Here is an 18,611-nt window from a genome sequence, read left to right as displayed (position 1 = left end):
ACCGGTGTGAGCAGAGCGGTCGAGAAAGGAGGAGGAGGAGGAGGAGGAGATAAAGGAGACAGGGAGTATGACTTAAAGGGAAGGAGGAAAGGTAGCAGAGTATCCTGAGTTCTGTCACAGCCGACAAACTGACAGAATACTCAAATGTCTCCTCTTTGAAACATAGTCCTCCTCCGGCTCAAATTAGACTCAAGTGGGTAGAAAGCGATTAAATGGACACTGATGTTTGTCTCTGAGCGGTGCAGTCCACTCCAGCTGCTTCACTTTGTCCCTTCTTTTGTGTATGTTGCTGATTGAAATGGTTTAGATCCTGTTTTAATCTCAGTTATAACAAACACACAATGTGCCTCTGGTTTCCTGTTTGTCTGCTCCACATGTTGTTTTCTTTCTTTCTTACTTCCTGTCACCTGTGTTCTGTTTTAAAGCTCCTGAGTCTCATTTCCTTCAACACGTCCTTCGTACTTCTTTTAAAGTGGATTTTTTGTTACCTTTACCCCAGTTTTGTTTGTGCATAAATTAGACCCCTAAAAGACTCATAAGCACAGAAAGCTAAAGACTGATTCCTACAACAGGTTTGCCATCAACTTCTGTTTTTTTCCCTGGATCGTTCTAAAGGGTTACTCCACCAAATAGTTTAAGAAATAAAAACAGAAAGATGAAAACGTATGCATACATCATTAGTCAAGTTAGCCAAATAAGTGCAATGAATTTATATATGCCTTAAAATGGGAAATTCGGGGCGACCAGAATTATGAAACAGGGCTCAGGTTTAAAAACACAGGTATTCTTCTCCTCCATATTATCACTTCTATTTCTATCACCTCTCTTCTTCTCTTCTTTCCATTTTTTGGTCAAACTGTATTTCTGTATTTTGACCTTTTCCTTCATCTTTTTCTGTCCTCCCTGCTCTTCTCTCATTTACATGGAGGACCTTGGGAAATATGTGCCCTGCTATCTTTTTTTTTTCTGTTTGGTTGAGTAATTCCAGACCAAATATGTTCCACTGGAAACTGCATGCAAAGGCCAAGTGCAGCACATCACATGGTTTAAGGGCTGGCAGACGGTACACCGGGAGACACCAGAACACACTCTGTGATTTTAGCCTTAAAAGTCCTGTGGAGCATCGTGTGTGTGTGTGTGTGTGGAATCAGATTTTTAAGGATCTGTGGGATCATGTGGAGACAGTAAACCTTCATGACCTGAAAGTGGTCAGCTTGATTCAGGTAGTTCTGAATGATTTTACAAAAAGTATAAAATAACTGAGTGCTGAGTCTCACCTGGAAGACCGTCAGCTCCTCCAGAACGACCTCCTCGTTTTCCCCGTTGTCTTTGACGACCGACACGGCCTTCACCACCTTCCCATCATCTGGAGGAGGAAAGAGAAAAACATTTTCTTAAATGTCAGTACACACAGAACCTATAATCTATCAAATAATTCTCAAAGCTCCCCAAAACATGTCTGTGAAGTTTCTTGTTCTAAATCCACTCTGATCCTGTATTTGATCATGTCTATAAACCCCTCTATTTCAGCCCTGCTCAGAACAGGCTGTTTCTGTGTCTGTATCTTTAAATATGTAAATGAGCTGTGTCTGACCACGCCCCCTCTCTGGAAGGGCTTGGGTGTCTCGTTGCTTTCTCGCTCCATGTCCTATTGTTTACAGTGAGAAGGCAGACTCAGAGGGCAGAACAAACACCTAGCTGTGGGAGTGTCACCCACCTGGGGGGAGGGGCTACTGCCCTTTGTGATGTCATGAAGGGAAAATCTCCAAACGGCCTGTTTGAGCACACATTTTCTGAAAAGTGGAGCAGGAAGAAGACGGAGAGGATGGACTTTTCTTATAATTGGGGAGTTTGTAGACAGACTAGAGACACATGGGGATTTTATATAATATGTGACCTTTAATGTTTAAAATCAAGAGGCTCTTCAGGGTCCGGCCGGTTTGAAAAAGAGCAAATATTGCTTGTTTATATTTTATTGCTGCATAAAAAAAGTCTACAAGCAGCAGAGAAGAAGAGATGATTCTGCTGACGAGAGTTCAAGGACAGTGACCGAGGTTAAGAGATAAGAATGTGTAAAACTAACAACCTCTCAAACTGTTAGAAAGACGTCCATGCCACCTCTACATGTTCATATGGATATTTCTTTAGAGTCAATAGAGGTTAACATTTCTCTCTCCAATGTTTCAGTAACATGAATGGATGTGTGGTAATTGTTAATCCTTCAGCTTCCTGCTTTGAATCATTTCCTAACCATCCTGTTTGAACCCTCAGTTGAGGTCAAACTGTTCCCACATGGAGGTCATCAGGTTCCACGTTTGAATCCTAACAAGAACGACCTTTTGACCTTTTGGTTAATATTAAAGACCTTCTGTTAGAAGAGGTTATGTGTTCATTGCTCTTTGAAGACCAGATCCATGGACTTGGATCCCCATAGGAAACAGTTCTGCCCCCAGAGAGCCAAGTCCATCAACACCTGTTGACCTGATAACTGCTCTCATATCTGACAAACCGAGGGGTGTCCAAAACGGCCATGTGGGGGGGTCGCCTTAAAAGGGCCTACCTTCTCTGGTCCAAACAAATCCAGAGCATTCAGGAGCAGAATCTAAAGTTAGAAGGAGGACATACTGGCTGCTGCATTGTTGTCAGAGAAGCCAGCACTTCAACATGTTTCCTTAATGATCAGATAGTAAGATACCTTTATCATCTCACTCTCTACACAGCTCACTGATTGGACCTTTAAGCAGAGTTGTGGTGGAAATCAGAAGCAATCCGGACAGATTTGGAAAGGCTTTTAAACACACTAGTCTTGTACCAGAATTCCTCTTTTCACAGAAAGTTAAAAACATGAATGAAATATCTTCTGTGTAAACTTCTATGATCTGTGTAACAAGATAAGGGTAAAATCAACAACTGTAACTGGGATAAACTATGAGCTTTAAACTGCATTAGCAAGCTCCACTTAGTGCATAACCTCAGACCAGGTATATATAACTTTCAGAATAAACCACCTGGACGTGAGCACGTGGCTCAGCACATTATCCATCCTAACTTTCAACACACAGACAAAAAAGATTATCAGACGACAAGATGAGTGTGAGGCAGGTAGAAGAGTCTGAAAGTTCCTCCTGATGGACGGATGTTAAAGTGAGAGCACTTGAAAGAGGAACATTCATCAGACAGGTAAACGAGCAGCTGATGGGGGGATGAGAGACGCTGAGAGGAATCCACTTAGAGGAGACGTATGGAGCTGTGGGAGCACCTCTGAACCCTCAGCCTGTCACCAGCAGTTAAATAACCTCCACCATTTATCACACACACACACACACATGCCTAAACACACACACACACACATGCCTAAACACACACACACACACACACACATGCCTAAACACACACACACACACACACATGCCTAAACACACACACGCTAACTTAAAGAGCAGACACACTGAAGAACCCAGTCACCCTGTCAGGAGTGTTGTTTTGGGATAAAACAGAAAACCTGTGCTTTGAAGAGATAATGAATGAACACACAGAAGTTTACACACACAACAAAAGAACAGATGAACAGCGCTCAGTCATCCTGGACGACATGTTAATGACGTACTCAGGTTGAAGTTGAAGCCGTGGAAAGATGTTTTAACTCAGTTTCGTCTCGTCTGCTGAACCTTCAGTCTCTGAGGTCAAAGGTTTGTGCGTCTCATTTCTCACTGCTGTGCAGATCAAAGAGCTCAACGCCCAATTTCCCCCCAAAATAATTATCTGGGGATTGTTGAAAAAATTAAAAGTGGGTTTAACAAAAAATAACACCTCCTAAATGCTGCACGTCCGCCCTGTTTCCATGACAACAGTCTGTTGACAATGGCCGCTGCATGACCGACACTGCTCTGTTACTCTTTACTGCATGTTTTATATTTGAGATCGTTCATTTCCCGATCAGACGCGGAGCGAGGAGGATGTGGCTACAAGATACGATCTGTTGGCAGAAATACGGGGAATATCAAACATTTGGAAAAGAGCGGCGGTGACGTCAACAGTGCCTTTCTGAAAAGTGAAAGATTTTCAACTTGAGCATCCAGAGAGGTTGTGCAACAAAAAAAAAGACGCTGTTTTCTCCAGGCGGCCACTATCTGCTGCGAGCGCTCTCTATCCGTTGAAAACAATTTGAAAAAGATGCTGGCGTTCAGAAAAACGCGAGGTTCTTCTTTCCCCTCGACTTGCTTTCTCTTAAAGCAAGAATGTACGACATGTCACACATAAATATAACCCTCAATCCAGTCTGTCCTGTGTAAACGTGTCTCTGAGTCATGACTGTCTACAATGAGGGAGAAGCTCGAGTCCCGCTGGCTGTGTTGTTGTCAGAGCCGTGTTTACATGGACGGGACGGCCGGCTCCTCCCCTTGTGTATAAAAGCTGTTTTAGTCAAGAACTAGAGAGAAGAAGAAGAACATACTCACTGATTATTTGGATGTTAGTAAGAGTTTTTAGATCACGCTCATTCTGTGTCAGTTTACATGAAATGTGAAGCTACGAGCTAACTAAAGAGCGCTAACATTAGCATGCTAACACAACAATGTGAAGCTACGAGTTAACTAAAGAGCGCTAACATTAGCATGCTAACACAACAATGCAGCTAGGTCACAGGTGATTGAAGCTTGAGACGAGGACAATTTGGTCCGCTGCTCGCGCTAAACTCCTTTGTGCAAGTGCGAGTGGAGGGGGGTTGGAGGTGTGTCTCTGGAGGAGAGCGGAGGCTTCAGGATGGAGGAGGCGTGGCCTAACAGCAGTTTGTTTTGGTTTCATGCTGGAGCTCAAGGGCGACATCTACTGGATCAAAAAGTTGCATTCTTCCTTTAATGTCTAACCACCACATCACTAAGCGTCCTCTCTCATCTAACCCCTCACCTGTGCCCAGGTGTAGGACGTCATATGGTCCGTCCTCGGCGTCCACTCGGTCCACGACGACCTTCTTCAGCATGTAGGTTGAGTTGACGTGGGTCAGGATGGGTCTGCCGCTCAGAGGTACGACGGGCTCAAACATCAGCTGGTGCTGTCTCATGAAGCTCACCACCTCGTCGGGGAAGTCCTTCGTAGACTTGTGCAGGGCGTCGTAGGTCTCACTGGGACACTGCGAGAGGAGAAGAAGGTGAGTGAATGTGATGAGAGGTTAAGGCTCCTCAAGACTCCAGTGTAAAAAGTTAAAGGAGTTTTTTGTTATTATTTGCTTTTATTTTGTATTTTGTGCTGTCTTCAGCTAAGCTTGGTTTACTTCCTGTTTGGATAAAAACCTTCTTTTATTTTGAAAGAAAATAAAATAAAAGTTATAGGACACGCCCAACAGGAAGCTCATTTAAATTTTCCTGCGTCTGCACAGAGAGCTGACCAATCGGAGGAGAGTGGGCACGTGGGGAGGCGGGCCTTAAAGAGACAGTAGCTGAAATTAAGCGTTTCAAGCAGAGGCTGAAATGAGGGATTTTACTGATGGCAGTATCAGATAAGTTTGGAGGTTTTTGAGCTACATGTCTCACAACGCTGCTCAACAGGAGTCCCAGACTGACATCATTAATGGTCAAAGTGAGGATAATAGATCTCCTTTAATCTTGCTCCTTTGACCTCAATCTGTGTCTTGAAATCGTCAATTAAATAAAATTTAGAAAGAAAGTTTTCTATTTTGTTGTTTGTCTTGCCGTCTGTGTTTTATCCGCCTGACTCAAACCTGCCTCTCCTCTCCTCACACACGCACAAACCCTGACGTGGCCGAGCGACTCTGCAATCATCCACATGATGCAAAACCCCTCTCCACCGAGAGGAGAATTCCCCCCCGCAGGGAGAATGAAATAACACCTGACACACTCAAACACTAAAAACCTCCGCCTCCCTGACAGGTTGAGGTTTCCCAGAGGAGTTCACTGCTGGGGTGTTAAATCACCGCAGGTTGACCCTCAGCTTCATCAGCTTGTTCCCATTAAAGGGGGTTTGGAGTCTGATCCCACAGGAAGTTCTCAGTTATTCACACAAACACAAATACCATCCTGTCGACACTTTAATAACGGACGGTTATGGAGTGTGAACTTTAATGAGCACATGGCCAACACCTCGCCCTATTCTTAAAGGACCCAATGTAAAAATGTGATCGTGTACTTTATGTGAAAAACTAAAAAAATGATTGAATCATATTATACTAGAAAATCTATTGATGTCCCTGGAAACTGTTTGTAAAACGAGTGAGTTCAAATGATACACAGTTTCAAAAATACTCTTTAGTTGAGTTTTGTCGCTCTAAATTAAACCACATCATGTGTTTCTGATTGTTGATACCTGTTTACAGATAACCCTAACCCCCCTAAAGTTCCCTTTAAAGTCTTTCTATGTGATTTTTCACACTTAAATGTAGACATCAAGTATCTCCTCTGAAAATAACTCTGTGAGTCATGACTGTCTACAATGGGTGTAACACCCGAGTCCCACTGTCTGTGATGTTTTCAGAGTCCTATCTTCACTTTGTTTACATCGCCAGGACGGCCGGCTGACTCCTCCCCTCACGTATAAAAGTTGTTTAATTGAGGGACTAGAGAAAAGAAGAATAACATACTGTACTCACTGCTTAACTGTGTTTCTAGATCACGCTCATTTCAGGTAAATTTACATGCAGTGTGAAGATACGAGCATAATAAAGATCGCTAGCATTAGCATGCTAACACAACAATGCAGCGCGAGTTGTTTTGGTTTCATGCTGGTGCTTAAGGGCGACATCTACTGGATCAAAAAATCACATATAAAGACTTTAAGCGTCTGTTTTCGGGGACAACTTGGAGTCTGTTATCTGGTTCCATTCAGTGTCTATTGAACCCTTTAAGCTTTTTTTTAAATCCAGCTGTTTTAAGGTAGTCTTTAGTGTCTGTTTATGATTCTTTCCCCTGAGTGTTTAAAGGTGCCCTCTAACATCTTTTCAAGATGTTTTTCTCCATTTTAAGATACCTGTTATCTTACATTTTAAATAACCCAGAGCATTAGTTTTCTGCTTCTTTCTGAAACATGCGGTTAACTTTGTACATTTCAAGCAGTTTCGTGCGGTTCAAGTAAAAAAATGTTTTGTTGTTGGTTGAGGAGCTTTGTTGTTGTTCAGAATAAAATCATAACTCTGGTTTCTTTGGGGTTAAAGTCTTGTGACACACCCTGACCTCTCCACAGGGCAGCGGGTGTTTGTAAGCTACTCACAGTTCCAGGTCTGGGATAGGGGATGCGGCCCTTGTACTCCACCCAGCGATAGTCTGGACCTTCTTTATGAGCGAACGGCCCGTTGAACGCCGCTCTTATAGACGCCATGGAGTACACACACACCGCCGAACCACGGAATATGGAGCTGCAGGAGAAAGAGAAGAAATTAAGATGGAGAGACCGATTAAAAGCAAAGGATGATGAAGGAGAGGAAAAGGTTGAGCAAATGACAAAAGGGAGAGGAGACAGGTACGTAAAGAACGGAGAGTAGAAGAAGAAAGATGATATATTTTCAATGTTCAGTAAATAGTTCATACTGAGCAGAGATTCATCCACATAAACACAAGAGAAAGATAGACAGAGTAATCAAAGAGTGAGGGAGAAAAAGAGAAGTTAAAGAGAGGAATGAACAGGAAGTCAGGTGAAGGTGGCAGGAAAGGAGGAGGAGGGATCAAATAGGAGGGGAGGAAGGAAGGATGGATGGGAGGACAGAAACACAGAGCTGGGTTTGCTTTATAACATCACATCAGGGCTACAATAACACGACCAGCTGGGCCTCTTCACCTTTAGCCCTGACACCCACCCAAACCTGACCTCTGACCCCACATCCCACTGGGCGTGCACGTGCCAGCCCGCTGTTAGCGTGCACTTAAGAGTGGAGGAAATCCTCCAAACGGCCTTTCAAAACAAAATGACCAAATTAATCTCAAACTCTTGTTTTGATCGTCTGCACCGAGGTCCGAGAGTGGAGAGGAGAGAGGAGAGAGGAGAGAGGAGAGAGGAGAGAGGAGAGAGGAGAGAGGAGAGAGGAGGAGAGAGGAAGAGGAGAGAGGAAAGAGGAAAGAGGAGAGAGGAGAGGAGAGAGGAAGAGGAGGAGAGGAGAGAGGAGAGAGGAGAGAGGAGAGAGGAGGAGAGAGGAGAGAGGAAGAGGAGAGAGGAGAGGAGAGAGGAAAGAGGAGGAGAGGAGAGGAGAGAGGAAAGAGGAAAGAGGAGAGGAGAGAGGAGAGGAAGAGGAGGAGAGGAGAGAGGAGAGAGGAGAGGAGGAGAGGAGAGGAGAGGGGAGAGAGGAGAGAGGAGAGGAGAGGAGAGGAGAGAGGAAAGAGGAGAGGAGAGGAGAGAGGAGAGAGGAGAGGAGAGGAGAGGAGAGGAGAGGAGAGGAGAGGAGAGGAGAGGAGAGGAGAGGAGAGGAGAGGAGAGGAGAGAGGAGAGAGGAGAGGAGAGGAGAGGAGAGGAGAGGAGAGGAGAGGAGAGGAGAGGAGAGGAGAGAGGAGAGAGGAGAGGAGAGGAGAGGAGAGGAGAAGAGAGGAGAGGAGAGGAGAGGAGAGTGGAGAGGAGAGGAGAGGAGAGGAGAGGAGGGGAGGAGAGAGGAGAGGAGAGGAGAGAGGAGAGAGGAGAGGAGAGGAGAGGAGAGGAGAGGAGAGGAGAGGAGAGGAGAGGAGAGAGGTCTCGTAACCTTTGACCTAATCACAGCTCTGCTCATATTCAGAACACGATCCCTCCCTCCTCTCGTGTGACTCTGCTTCATTTTACTCTTCTATGATCATGAGGACTTTCTCACCTGGACGTACTGAAGACCCCGTAGATGGTGGGATTCTGTGGATCCTTGGTCTCCAGAACGAAGATGTCCTCTAGAGAAACAAGGAGACAGCTTTTAATTTCAACATCATGAATCAAGTGGGTGAGAAGGGATGACATTGGGATGACATCATTGTATCAGTGGAAGTCCATTCAAAGTGAGTTCAACGAGGGTGTGGCAGCACGACAGGAAGGAAAAGGAGGGAGGACAACGAGTATTATTACCCAGCTCATCAAACTGGGTATCGACTCCTGATGGGCCAGACACAGAACAGACCAGTCTCGCTTTGAGGAAGGTGGTCCAGCGGTTGATCAGACTCCTTTTACCTCCTACGTCGTTCTAGATGGATAGAGAGAGGAGAGGAGAGAGGAGAGGAGAGGAGAGAGGAGAGGAGAGGAGAGAGGAGAGGAGAGGAGGAGAGAGGAGAGGAGAGAGGAGAGGAGGAGAGAGGAGAGGAGAGAGGAGAGGAGGAGAGAGGAGAGAGGAGAGAGGAGAGAGGAGAGAGGAGAGAGGAGAGGAGAGGAGGAGAGAGGAGAGGAGAGGAGAGGAGAGAGGAGAGGAGAAGAGAGGAAATAGGAGAGGAGAGGAGGAGAGAGGAGAGGATGTGAATATAAATGCCACGTTTGATCCTAACAGAGCGTTTCTTTTAGTTTTGGCTTCCAGCTGTTACCTTGCAGACTCGAGCCACGCGGCTGTACACCCTCTTGTCCCACTGTCCCGCCTCCACCGCCGTCTCCCTGAAGAAGAAGTAGACCTTGTCGTCGTCAGGACTATGAGTGTCGGGGATGGAGAAGGAGCCGATGAACTCCGGCTCTGAGAGGGACGGGTTTTTAAATGTTAAACTTCAATCAGAATGTGGATGTGGTTCATTTTACAGACACATCTCTGGAGGAGGAACGAGAAACAGACTGGAGCTTCTCACCATGGAGCCAGTTTAGATTGAAGGCCTCAGACCGGAGGTGGAGTTGACTTCTGCCCTGGACGGACGTACGAAGGATCACAGAGTCTGCTCCCATGAAGTCGACTGAGGTACCGGTATAAAGTTCACCATCTGAGGAGAGAGAAAGAAAACATTAAAAGACTAAAAAGACGAGAGTGTTGATTAATGTGCAGAACTCCAGTTTAAAGTCTTTATATGTGATTTTTTGATCCAGCAGATGTCGCCCTTGAGCACCAGCATGAAACCAAAACAACTGGCGCTGCATTGTTGTGTTAGCATGCTAATGCTAGCGATCTTTATTCTGCTCGTATCTTCACACTGCATGTAAATTTACCTGAAATGAGCGTGATCTAGAAACACAGTTAAGCAGTGAGTACAGTATGTTATTCTTCTTTTCTCTAGTCCCTCAATTAAACAACTTTTATACACGAGGGGAGAAGTCAGCCGGCCGTCCTGGCGATGTAAACAAAGTGAAGATAGGACTCTGAAAACTCTGAAAACATCACAGACAGTGGGACTCGGGTGTTACACCCATTGTAGACAGTCATGACTCACAGAGTTATTTTCAGAGGAGATACTTGATTTATATTATATTTAAGTGTGAAAAATCACATAGAAAGACTTTTAAAGTCAAGTCAAGTTTATTTGTATGGCACGTTTGAAACTGCCTCAGCCGACCACAGGGCTTCACACACAAACATGACAGTATATTTATCATGGATAATATTGGATTTGTTTTAAGTCATTTCAAATGCCAGGGATAAAAGTCTCTGATGAGGGGAGGCGCTTGATTCCACAGACGAGGGCGCCTACAGCTGAGAAGGTTTGTTCTCCCACATGTACAAGTGGACCACAATGTGTGACGCTTGAGGAAAATGCTCTCTGATTGGTCAGAATTTCTTGAAGGAAACATCCCTGAAGTTAAACAAAGAGTCGACTACTGATTGGCTGAGGCTGCTCCAAAGACTCTTAAACACACTACTCTTAGAACTACACAGACTGATGTCGGATCTGCTCATTGGTTTTGATGTTTTTTTGCATTTATCACTTTAGGACGTTGAAACCCCCTCCCGTTTGCCACCAAGAACTCTGGACTAATAACTCTGAAGCTAACATCTCAAAAGTACAATCAGTTTACTGCACATTGCACAAGTTTACTTTTTCTTTACATTTTATTTTCTTTTATTTACCATTTTGTACCTTTTGCACAATTTAGAATTTATTACTGTAAATATTATTTATCTTATTTTTACCTCTTTTTATTTTATCTATTCTACCTTGTTTTGGTTGTATTGCACCGCGGGACGGAGACAAACGAAATTTCGATTCCACTGTATGTCTGGCATATTTTGAAATTGACAATAAAGTTGACTTTGAGGAAAACGATACAATGGGTTCATATTCTGACTAAAAACATCCTACACCAGAATCGGAATATAAGCGCCACCTTTCTGAGGGGTCTCGGTATGGTTGTTCGGTCCACTCTAAGGGTTTGATTGACAGCTTTTACACCAGCGCAAACGACTCACACTAACTCGGCAAAGGGACACAAGTCCATTTTAACCGAACCTCAGAAGGTCTCCCAAACCGCCTCAATCTTTTACACGATTTACAACAAGAAGAGGTGAATCAGAAAGTCACAGGAGGCGTAATATCCCCCCGAGGCAACAAACACACACTATGTTGTAACTGGAGTACTGAAGTCCTCCTTCACCGTCTTCCAGCACTGGCACAACTCTCACATTTCAGCAGCAGACGTCAGAATGTGAAATCAGTGAAGCGGACCACACAGCGACACAGCTGGACGGACGAGCGAGGGCCGACACAGAGGACGGATTGTACGCCGCAGAACATTAGTGTCACCAGAAATATGAAAACGGCTGTTAGAGAATGACACAGAATGATTTAATATGTCCTGTGTGTGTGTGTGTGTGTGTGTGTGTGGACTGGATAAGACCTACCAGTCAGTCGAGCAGTGAAGGGCGCCCTCGGACTGTAGGGACATTTTCCTCTGCCCGACTCCTCGATGTTAGTCAACATGAACTGTGGCCCCTACGACAGAGAGAGAGAGAGATACAGAGAGAGAGAGAGAGAGAGAGAGAGGGAGAGAGGGAGAGAGAGAGAGAGAGAGGGAGAGGGAGATAGAGAGAGAGAGAGAGAGAGAGGGAGAGAGAGAGAGAGAGAGAGGGAGAGAGAGAGAGAGAGAGAGAGAGAGAGAGAGAGGAGAGGGGGAGAGAGAGAGAGAGAGAGGGGGGAGAGAGAGAGAGAGAGAGACCACACACACTCAGAATGACAGATACTCAGCAGTGCAAAGCGTAAAGAGACTCTCAGCTTCTCCTTTCTTTGATGGACTTCTTGTGTGATTGTTGATTCATGGAGCACAGTGAGAGCTCTGATGATCGTGATTTACTGATTCCAAGAACCGACACCCACAAAGATGTTTCGGATGTTTCAGATGTCTGCAAAAAGACCTCACAAGAAACTGGAGCTGCATCTGTACCAACATGGAAGTGCAGACATTTCTGACACTGCTGAGATGATAATCAGGACTGAAATTGAACTGAAAGTTTTTTAAATGTTTTAATATGAAGTCAATCAGAGCTGCACGGTGTTGCCTCACAGCAAAGAGGTTCCTGGTTCGAGTTTGCATGTTCTCCCAGTGCATGCTGGGTTCTCTCCAGGTACTAAGTCTGATGCTGTCAGATGGGGATTCAAACCAGGAACCTTCTCGCTGTGAGGCAACAGACCGTGCAGCCCTCAACTCAAACATAAGGTAGAGTCAAAGTCATCATATATCTCGGAGGGATTTAATCTATCATGGAGAACAAGCTGCTGACACCAGACAGCCAAGTAAAAGCCTTTGCTACTCCTCATCTTCCAAGTCATCCCACATTTAAAAACCATCACCATGACAACCGTATTTTACATCTACTTGGAGCGTGGTGTAAGTTTTAATTTTTAACTTCCATCTATTTCTGTTTTGGAACTATCTCAGCTGCTGCAACGCCTTACATTTGAGTGCATGAAGGTGGTACTGGTTATAACAAACAAAATACATCCAGCTCCTACAGACTGTGATTGAACAATAATCCAAAAGACCAAGAAACGACTCACATATAAGCTACATAATAAGCACAACTTGTTTTGAAACAATATGTGGGCAGTACATGACGACTTTTCAGCACATGTAGATTGGAAATGTTGTATCATTAAATAACACAAATGCTCCTTTAAACACAACAGGTGGTCTTACCTCTGTGTTGAGCTCCAGCTGCAGGTATGTACACTGTGGATTGAAGGCTCCAGTACCACAGGCATAAACTAAAGTCTTATTGACGGGCTGCAGCAGCCTCACAAAGTTGGCACACTCCGTCTGTAAGGACAAAAAAACAACATCAATTTTAACATGTTTTAATTTAAATGATCGACTTTATGAACGTCACTTAAAGGAGCAGTATGTAACTCTGACCCCTAGTGTTTAAAATGAGTACTGCAGTCTGAATTCTAAACATCATAGAGAGCTGTCTCCCCCCCCCTCCTCTCTAGAGTCCATGCTCACTCAGGTCACCATGTGGTGGACTCTGAAGCTTCAGTGTTTATCCAGCTCTGCATGGGTCTGTAAACCTTTCTGTGTTCTAACCTCTCTCCATTTTTCAAAAGCATCTCCAATATTGATCCTAGTTTGAGCACGTTTCTGCTCGTGGAGCTTATTAGAAACATGCAGAGGCTTTTTAGGTCGGGAACAATCACTTCTATCTGAACCACTTCTCTTGACCCGCTTCCATCACTGCAACACCTGTTGACCTGATAACTGCTCTCATATCTGACAAACCGAGGGGCGTCCAAAACGGCCGTGTGGGGGCGTGTCTTAAAAGCGTCTACCTACTCTGGTCCAAACAAATCCAGAGCATTCAGGACCAGAATCTAAAGTTAGAAGGAGGACATACTGGCTGCTGCATTGTTGTCAGCACTTCAACATAGCATGTGACAGAAGAATTGGAAAGTTATAGACAACTTTCTGTCTTTTCGTGCTGATAGTTGAAGGTTTTACAAAGTACCAACAGTAACAAAATGTACCCTAAAGCTCAAAAAGTACATTTCATTGTGTCACAGGAATGATTTTTATGACCCTTTTTCTGGCAAGTGAAGACTCCAGGGGAATATGGGATGCAGCCAAGAAAGATTCTTGGACCACAGCCCCTCATAAAACTGTTAATTATTGGTTTTACATTTCAGGTTTACTATGGATTACATACACAAAGGACTGTAATTGTATTTACTGAACTCTGGGGATGCTTGGAGGTAGATTTGGGACAAAGCCAGGCCAACTGTTGCCCCTCTGTTTCAAGTATTTATGCAAAGATAAGCGAGCTGTAGGTTCTTTTATAATGCAAAGACACCAGAGAGGTATCATCTCATCTCAACTCCCTAAAAGTATAAAACAACGAGATGCTGAATCCCCCATGAATCTCCAAAACAAGAATAAGGATATCACTCTGACTTGTACACAAGGAGGTTTTGAGCAGACGCTCTTCTTCAGGGTGTGACAGGTCATTCCCACAAACATACACAGGTGAGACTAATTACACCAAAAGAGGAGGACCAAGGATAATTCCTATATTCAAAAATATAGATGGAAATGATTTCTAGTCCTATTTTTGTCACGTTTAAAAAAAAAAGAAGTGATATAAAGATACTTACATCTGGACTTTTCCCCGCCATAACGCAGTGTCTCACATTGTATTTAGAAGCAGGCCAGTGGATCTGATTGAGGACAAAAACATAAAGCAGCACTTCAAAGTTTGATTGATGGATTTTTATTTTAAGAAGGTTAAATGGTGAGGCATCGAACTCGGAGAGGCCCCACTAAGCTGTGTGGTTTATGGTCTCACCGTCTGCGTGGGCAGACTCAGGCTGTCAGGTCTCAGCAGGTAGATGTGGTCTTTCCCTCCGACCAGCAGCCATCCCTGATCCTCATCCAGTAACATGACCTGGTATCCACCGCTGACTCCGCCCTCCCAGAAGACCGCCGAACTGTTCTTCAGATCTGAGAGAGAGAGAGAGAGAGAGAGGAGACATTTTAAAGTCTGACTGGAACATAGACGGATTTTTTAATAAGGATAGAAAATACTTTATTGTCTACTTTTGATGCAAAGGCAGATGTTGCGAGGTCAGGCCGGCTAATCGAGCTTCACTGGTTTCACACCGACAGGCGTCATTATCAGCGATCTTCTGAAAACACATTCTCCTAATTTGGCGGTCTTTAAGCTGCAAGGTTTCCGGTGTCATTGCTGCTGCTCGACACCTTTACTGCACATATACTCTCAGATCCACAACATCCAAACATCCACCTGTAGGCTCTGATTGGACTTGAGGTCTGAGACTTGACGCTTAACTGCTCACTTCAAATTTCAAACTCTGCTGCTCGCTTACAAAACAGCGACAAAAACAACAACTCTTTACCTAAACTCTCTGATCCAGGTCTACACCCCCCCCCCCCCCCCCCCCCCCCCCCCCCCCCCCCACTACGCTCTGCCAATGAAAGGCGTCTGATCCAACCTTCACAACAGGGTCCTAAGTCTCTGACTAGACTCTTCTCCTCTGTGGCCCCCCCGGTGGAGGAACGAACTTCCAAACTCCATGCAGAGTCCCTCTGCACCTTTAAGAAAAAGCTAAAGACCCAGCTCTTTATGACCACCTACGACCGTCATGATGATGATGATATTTAGGATGTTTTTGATGCTGATTAGAACTCTAAAGAACAGCTGTTGACGTTGTGCTCTGCCTCTGATCACTTCCTGTCAGTATCTCTGATCACTTCCTGTCAGCACCTGTGTGTCCGATCAGACTTAAATCTGTTCTTTTGCACTTCTTGTCGTAGTCTCCTCCTCTCTAGATCCTTGCGTCTGATAAATTTATTGTAGACTTGTAAACTCAAACTATGCTCTGCTGCTGCAACAAACATTTTAAACCATTACAAACACGTGTTGTCTGACTGAACTTTACCTCACCTGTAGAGCTCACATACTGTAGGAACACGTCAATATTACCCACACTACAATAATAAACCCAGCGGGAGCTGATGTGCATAATGAGGACCGAACACTCGGTTACTTTCTGAAACTCGAGCGTGCTGGACTCATTCTTGTCGAGTATTTTGCTACTTTTGCTCAAGTTAATTATCTGACCCCCTCCCCTCCACCACCCCCACATCCCGCTGCAAACACACACATAGTTACACACACACAGCTACACAGCTACACACACACACACACACACACACACACACGCACCAGCAGCAGTTCATCAGTCTGCCTGCGGATTGTTTGCCTCTCTCTCTCTCCCGGGGGAGTCGGGTTAAAGCAGGCAGAAAACGACCTGAACAAGCAGAGCAAATTAACCCTGAAACTCGGCCTCGGCCTGCTGCTCGCCTGCCGCTCTGTTGACTCTGTAACGCTGTCAGCTCGGCCTCGCAGGGCTGCGAGCGGTAACTGGAGCGAGGAGGGAAAATGACGAGGGGGTTCTTTCTAATATGCAATACATCTCGACTCAGAAGACGAATAGTTCTATAATAATAACGGTATTAATGTAGACCAAAAAATGTTTGTCCTGGCAAAAGTCTTCTGTGGTGATTAGGTTTCATGCTTTCTTTGTGTTTTCTCAGATTTTAATGTTGAACTTTCCAACAAACCTCAGATTCATCTTTCACTGACTGTACAGGAAAAAGATTCTTCCCTAATAATTACAAAATAATAATTGTCATTTTTTAAATTGGTATTTACTTCTGTCTTTATGAGAAAATAAACTAAATGAGCGGATTCATATATATACATCCATCCTCTGCAAATGATCAGAGGCAGCAGGCTCAGCATGTTCCCCCAGATGTCCGTCTCACAAGCGATAGTTTCTAGTTCCTCCCGGGAGATCCCGACGACTTCCCAGGCCAGAAAGGATTTATAATCCCTCCAGTTCACTTCCCAATTGTGGGTATAGTTTTGTTACAGTGACCGTGTTAACACTCTGTTATCCTCGGCGTTCCTCCTACACAATAAAAAAAATCACCATTGAAAAATGTGACATTTGCTTACTGCTGTTGGAAGAAGAGAATAATGCATCCATTCATTTTATTTGACTCTCTTGAGTTACTTTTAGTCGTTTTCTCGAGATCTCGAGGAATCAACTATCACAGGAAAGCCAGTGTTGCATCTCAAGACAATTAAATAAATAAGTTGAGATCTTGAGAAAACAAATGTAATTTACGTGTTGTCATGGTTAAAAGAATCAAAACAAAATGTCAGGATGTATGTCCGCTAAGTGCTTCCTATTTAACACATACATGACCTCTGGTTGTTTCTTCAGCAAGTCTTGTTTTTTATTTCTGCAAAAACAACAAAAAAAGGCTTGTTTCTGTCACGCCTCTGATTGATAACGGTGATATTTATATTTATGCATGCATCTTCTCAATGCCTTAATAATCTTTAGTGTATATCATGGTGCGTTTAGGTTCATAACTGATCTCAGCACTCTGACTCATCATTGATCGAGTCGGCTGGCCTGCATTGTCTGTTCATAGACTCATTTATAAGATTATACTGAACCTGCTTCACTCATACATAATGTATTGTATTAGTGTGAAAAGTGCTGGAAACTCATTTTTGTGATCATTCCCCAAAGTGCGTCTTGAAACAGAGAAAAGGAGTTTCATGTACGCTGCTCCTGCAGGACGATCTGTGTCTGGTGGAGCTGCTCTCTTTAAATCTTTAAAGTAGATTGAAGGTGTTGGAGGACGATGCTTCAGGTTGTAGATGTTTTGAAAAATGACTTTGTGCTCTGTGACTCAGGACTTATCTGTGTTTAATGTCTAGAGCTTTTCCTGCTTAAATTCATTTGAAACAACACAAATCGCTTTCTAAAAGAGAAGTCGTTCTTTACGTTTGTCTCAAATATGCAAAGTACGGCGTCCTCCATCTGTAACAGATTTGGAGAATCCGGGTCGACTGAAGGTAAATCCATGAACTCCGGCTGTAAACGTGAACTTGAGTAAAAACACTAATTAACCTTGAAGCTCCCCGAGTTCTCCCGCCGCCTCTAACCGCCCCGTGAGTCCGCTCAGTTGACCTGCCTGTGCTGCAGGTAATCACCTGAATGAGCGAGGGGAAATTAACCGTGAAACTGGAAGAGACTGTCATGACGTTCAGACCCCACACCGAGGGAACAGAGACGCCGCTGTGTGTCCTCCTGCTCGCTGGCTTTAAGAGAAGTCGTGTCTTTGAATGCAGCACGGCACATTTGTGACCAGTCAGCACCGGTGAAAAACATTTAAAAAGAAATAAATCACAGCAGCTCTGACGCCCTCGAAGCTTTCATCAGAGCTGACAACAGAGTTTCTGCTCGCCAACAGGACGAGGAAAATGTAGAAGAGAATCATGGGAAACATCAGCGGCAGAGCGATGTGGTCGGGTTCATGTGTACGACCATTAATCACACTCGGTCACACTTCAAACTTAACATGAAGCCACAACTGAAGGGATTCCTCGGACAGGAGAACAAAAAAGTTTGAATCCTACTTCTTCTGAAGGTTATCCTTTTATGATTTTTTTAAAAATCTTTATTGTTTCTCTTCTGGTTTACATCTCTAGTGACATCTCAAAGAAGAAACTTTCTTCACCACTTTTGCAGGACGTAAAGTTTTGGACTCATGCTTTCACAAAGACATGCGATCCAAATGAGGAAACAATGAGGATGTATTCCACAACAATCACCAGTTACTTATCAAAGAGAAATCGTTCTTGTTACTATGAATGTAAAAGCCAAGTGAAGGAGTAGGAGAAGTATCTCGAGGTCTTGTTGAGTGAGGGTCAGATGGACGGCAGTAAT

General features: G+C 44.2%; 1 protein-coding gene across 3 annotated transcripts in view; it reads right to left on the bottom strand.

Moving 5' to 3' along the window:
- si:dkey-49n23.1 (semaphorin-3D) overlaps nt 1-18,611 on the bottom strand; it is an 89,627-nt gene that overhangs the window by 9,102 nt on the left and 61,914 nt on the right. For all 3 annotated transcript variants that reach the window (XR_009673770.1, XM_061041573.1, XM_061041574.1), the window contains exons 3-13: nt 14,627-14,781; nt 14,436-14,498; nt 12,988-13,107; nt 11,696-11,786; nt 9,717-9,845; nt 9,465-9,607; nt 9,019-9,133; nt 8,777-8,846; nt 7,219-7,363; nt 4,906-5,128; nt 1,278-1,366 (exon numbers count right to left, since the gene is read on the bottom strand). Coding sequence is in view for 2 of the 3 variants with exons in the window: in XM_061041573.1 (XP_060897556.1) it covers nt 1,278-1,366; nt 4,906-5,128; nt 7,219-7,363; nt 8,777-8,846; nt 9,019-9,133; nt 9,465-9,607; nt 9,717-9,845; nt 11,696-11,786; nt 12,988-13,107; nt 14,436-14,498; nt 14,627-14,781 (1,343 nt within the window). In the remaining variant the exon portion in view is untranslated. The remainder of the gene's footprint in view (nt 1-1,277; nt 1,367-4,905; nt 5,129-7,218; nt 7,364-8,776; nt 8,847-9,018; nt 9,134-9,464; nt 9,608-9,716; nt 9,846-11,695; nt 11,787-12,987; nt 13,108-14,435; nt 14,499-14,626; nt 14,782-18,611) is intronic.

The sequence above is a fragment of the Labrus mixtus genome, chromosome 7 (assembly GCF_963584025.1).
Source record: "Labrus mixtus chromosome 7, fLabMix1.1, whole genome shotgun sequence".
Classification (NCBI taxonomy): Eukaryota; Metazoa; Chordata; class Actinopteri; order Labriformes; family Labridae; genus Labrus; species Labrus mixtus.
The sequence above is the reverse complement of the archived record's forward strand: the minus strand, read 5'-3'. Positions and strand labels throughout refer to the sequence as shown.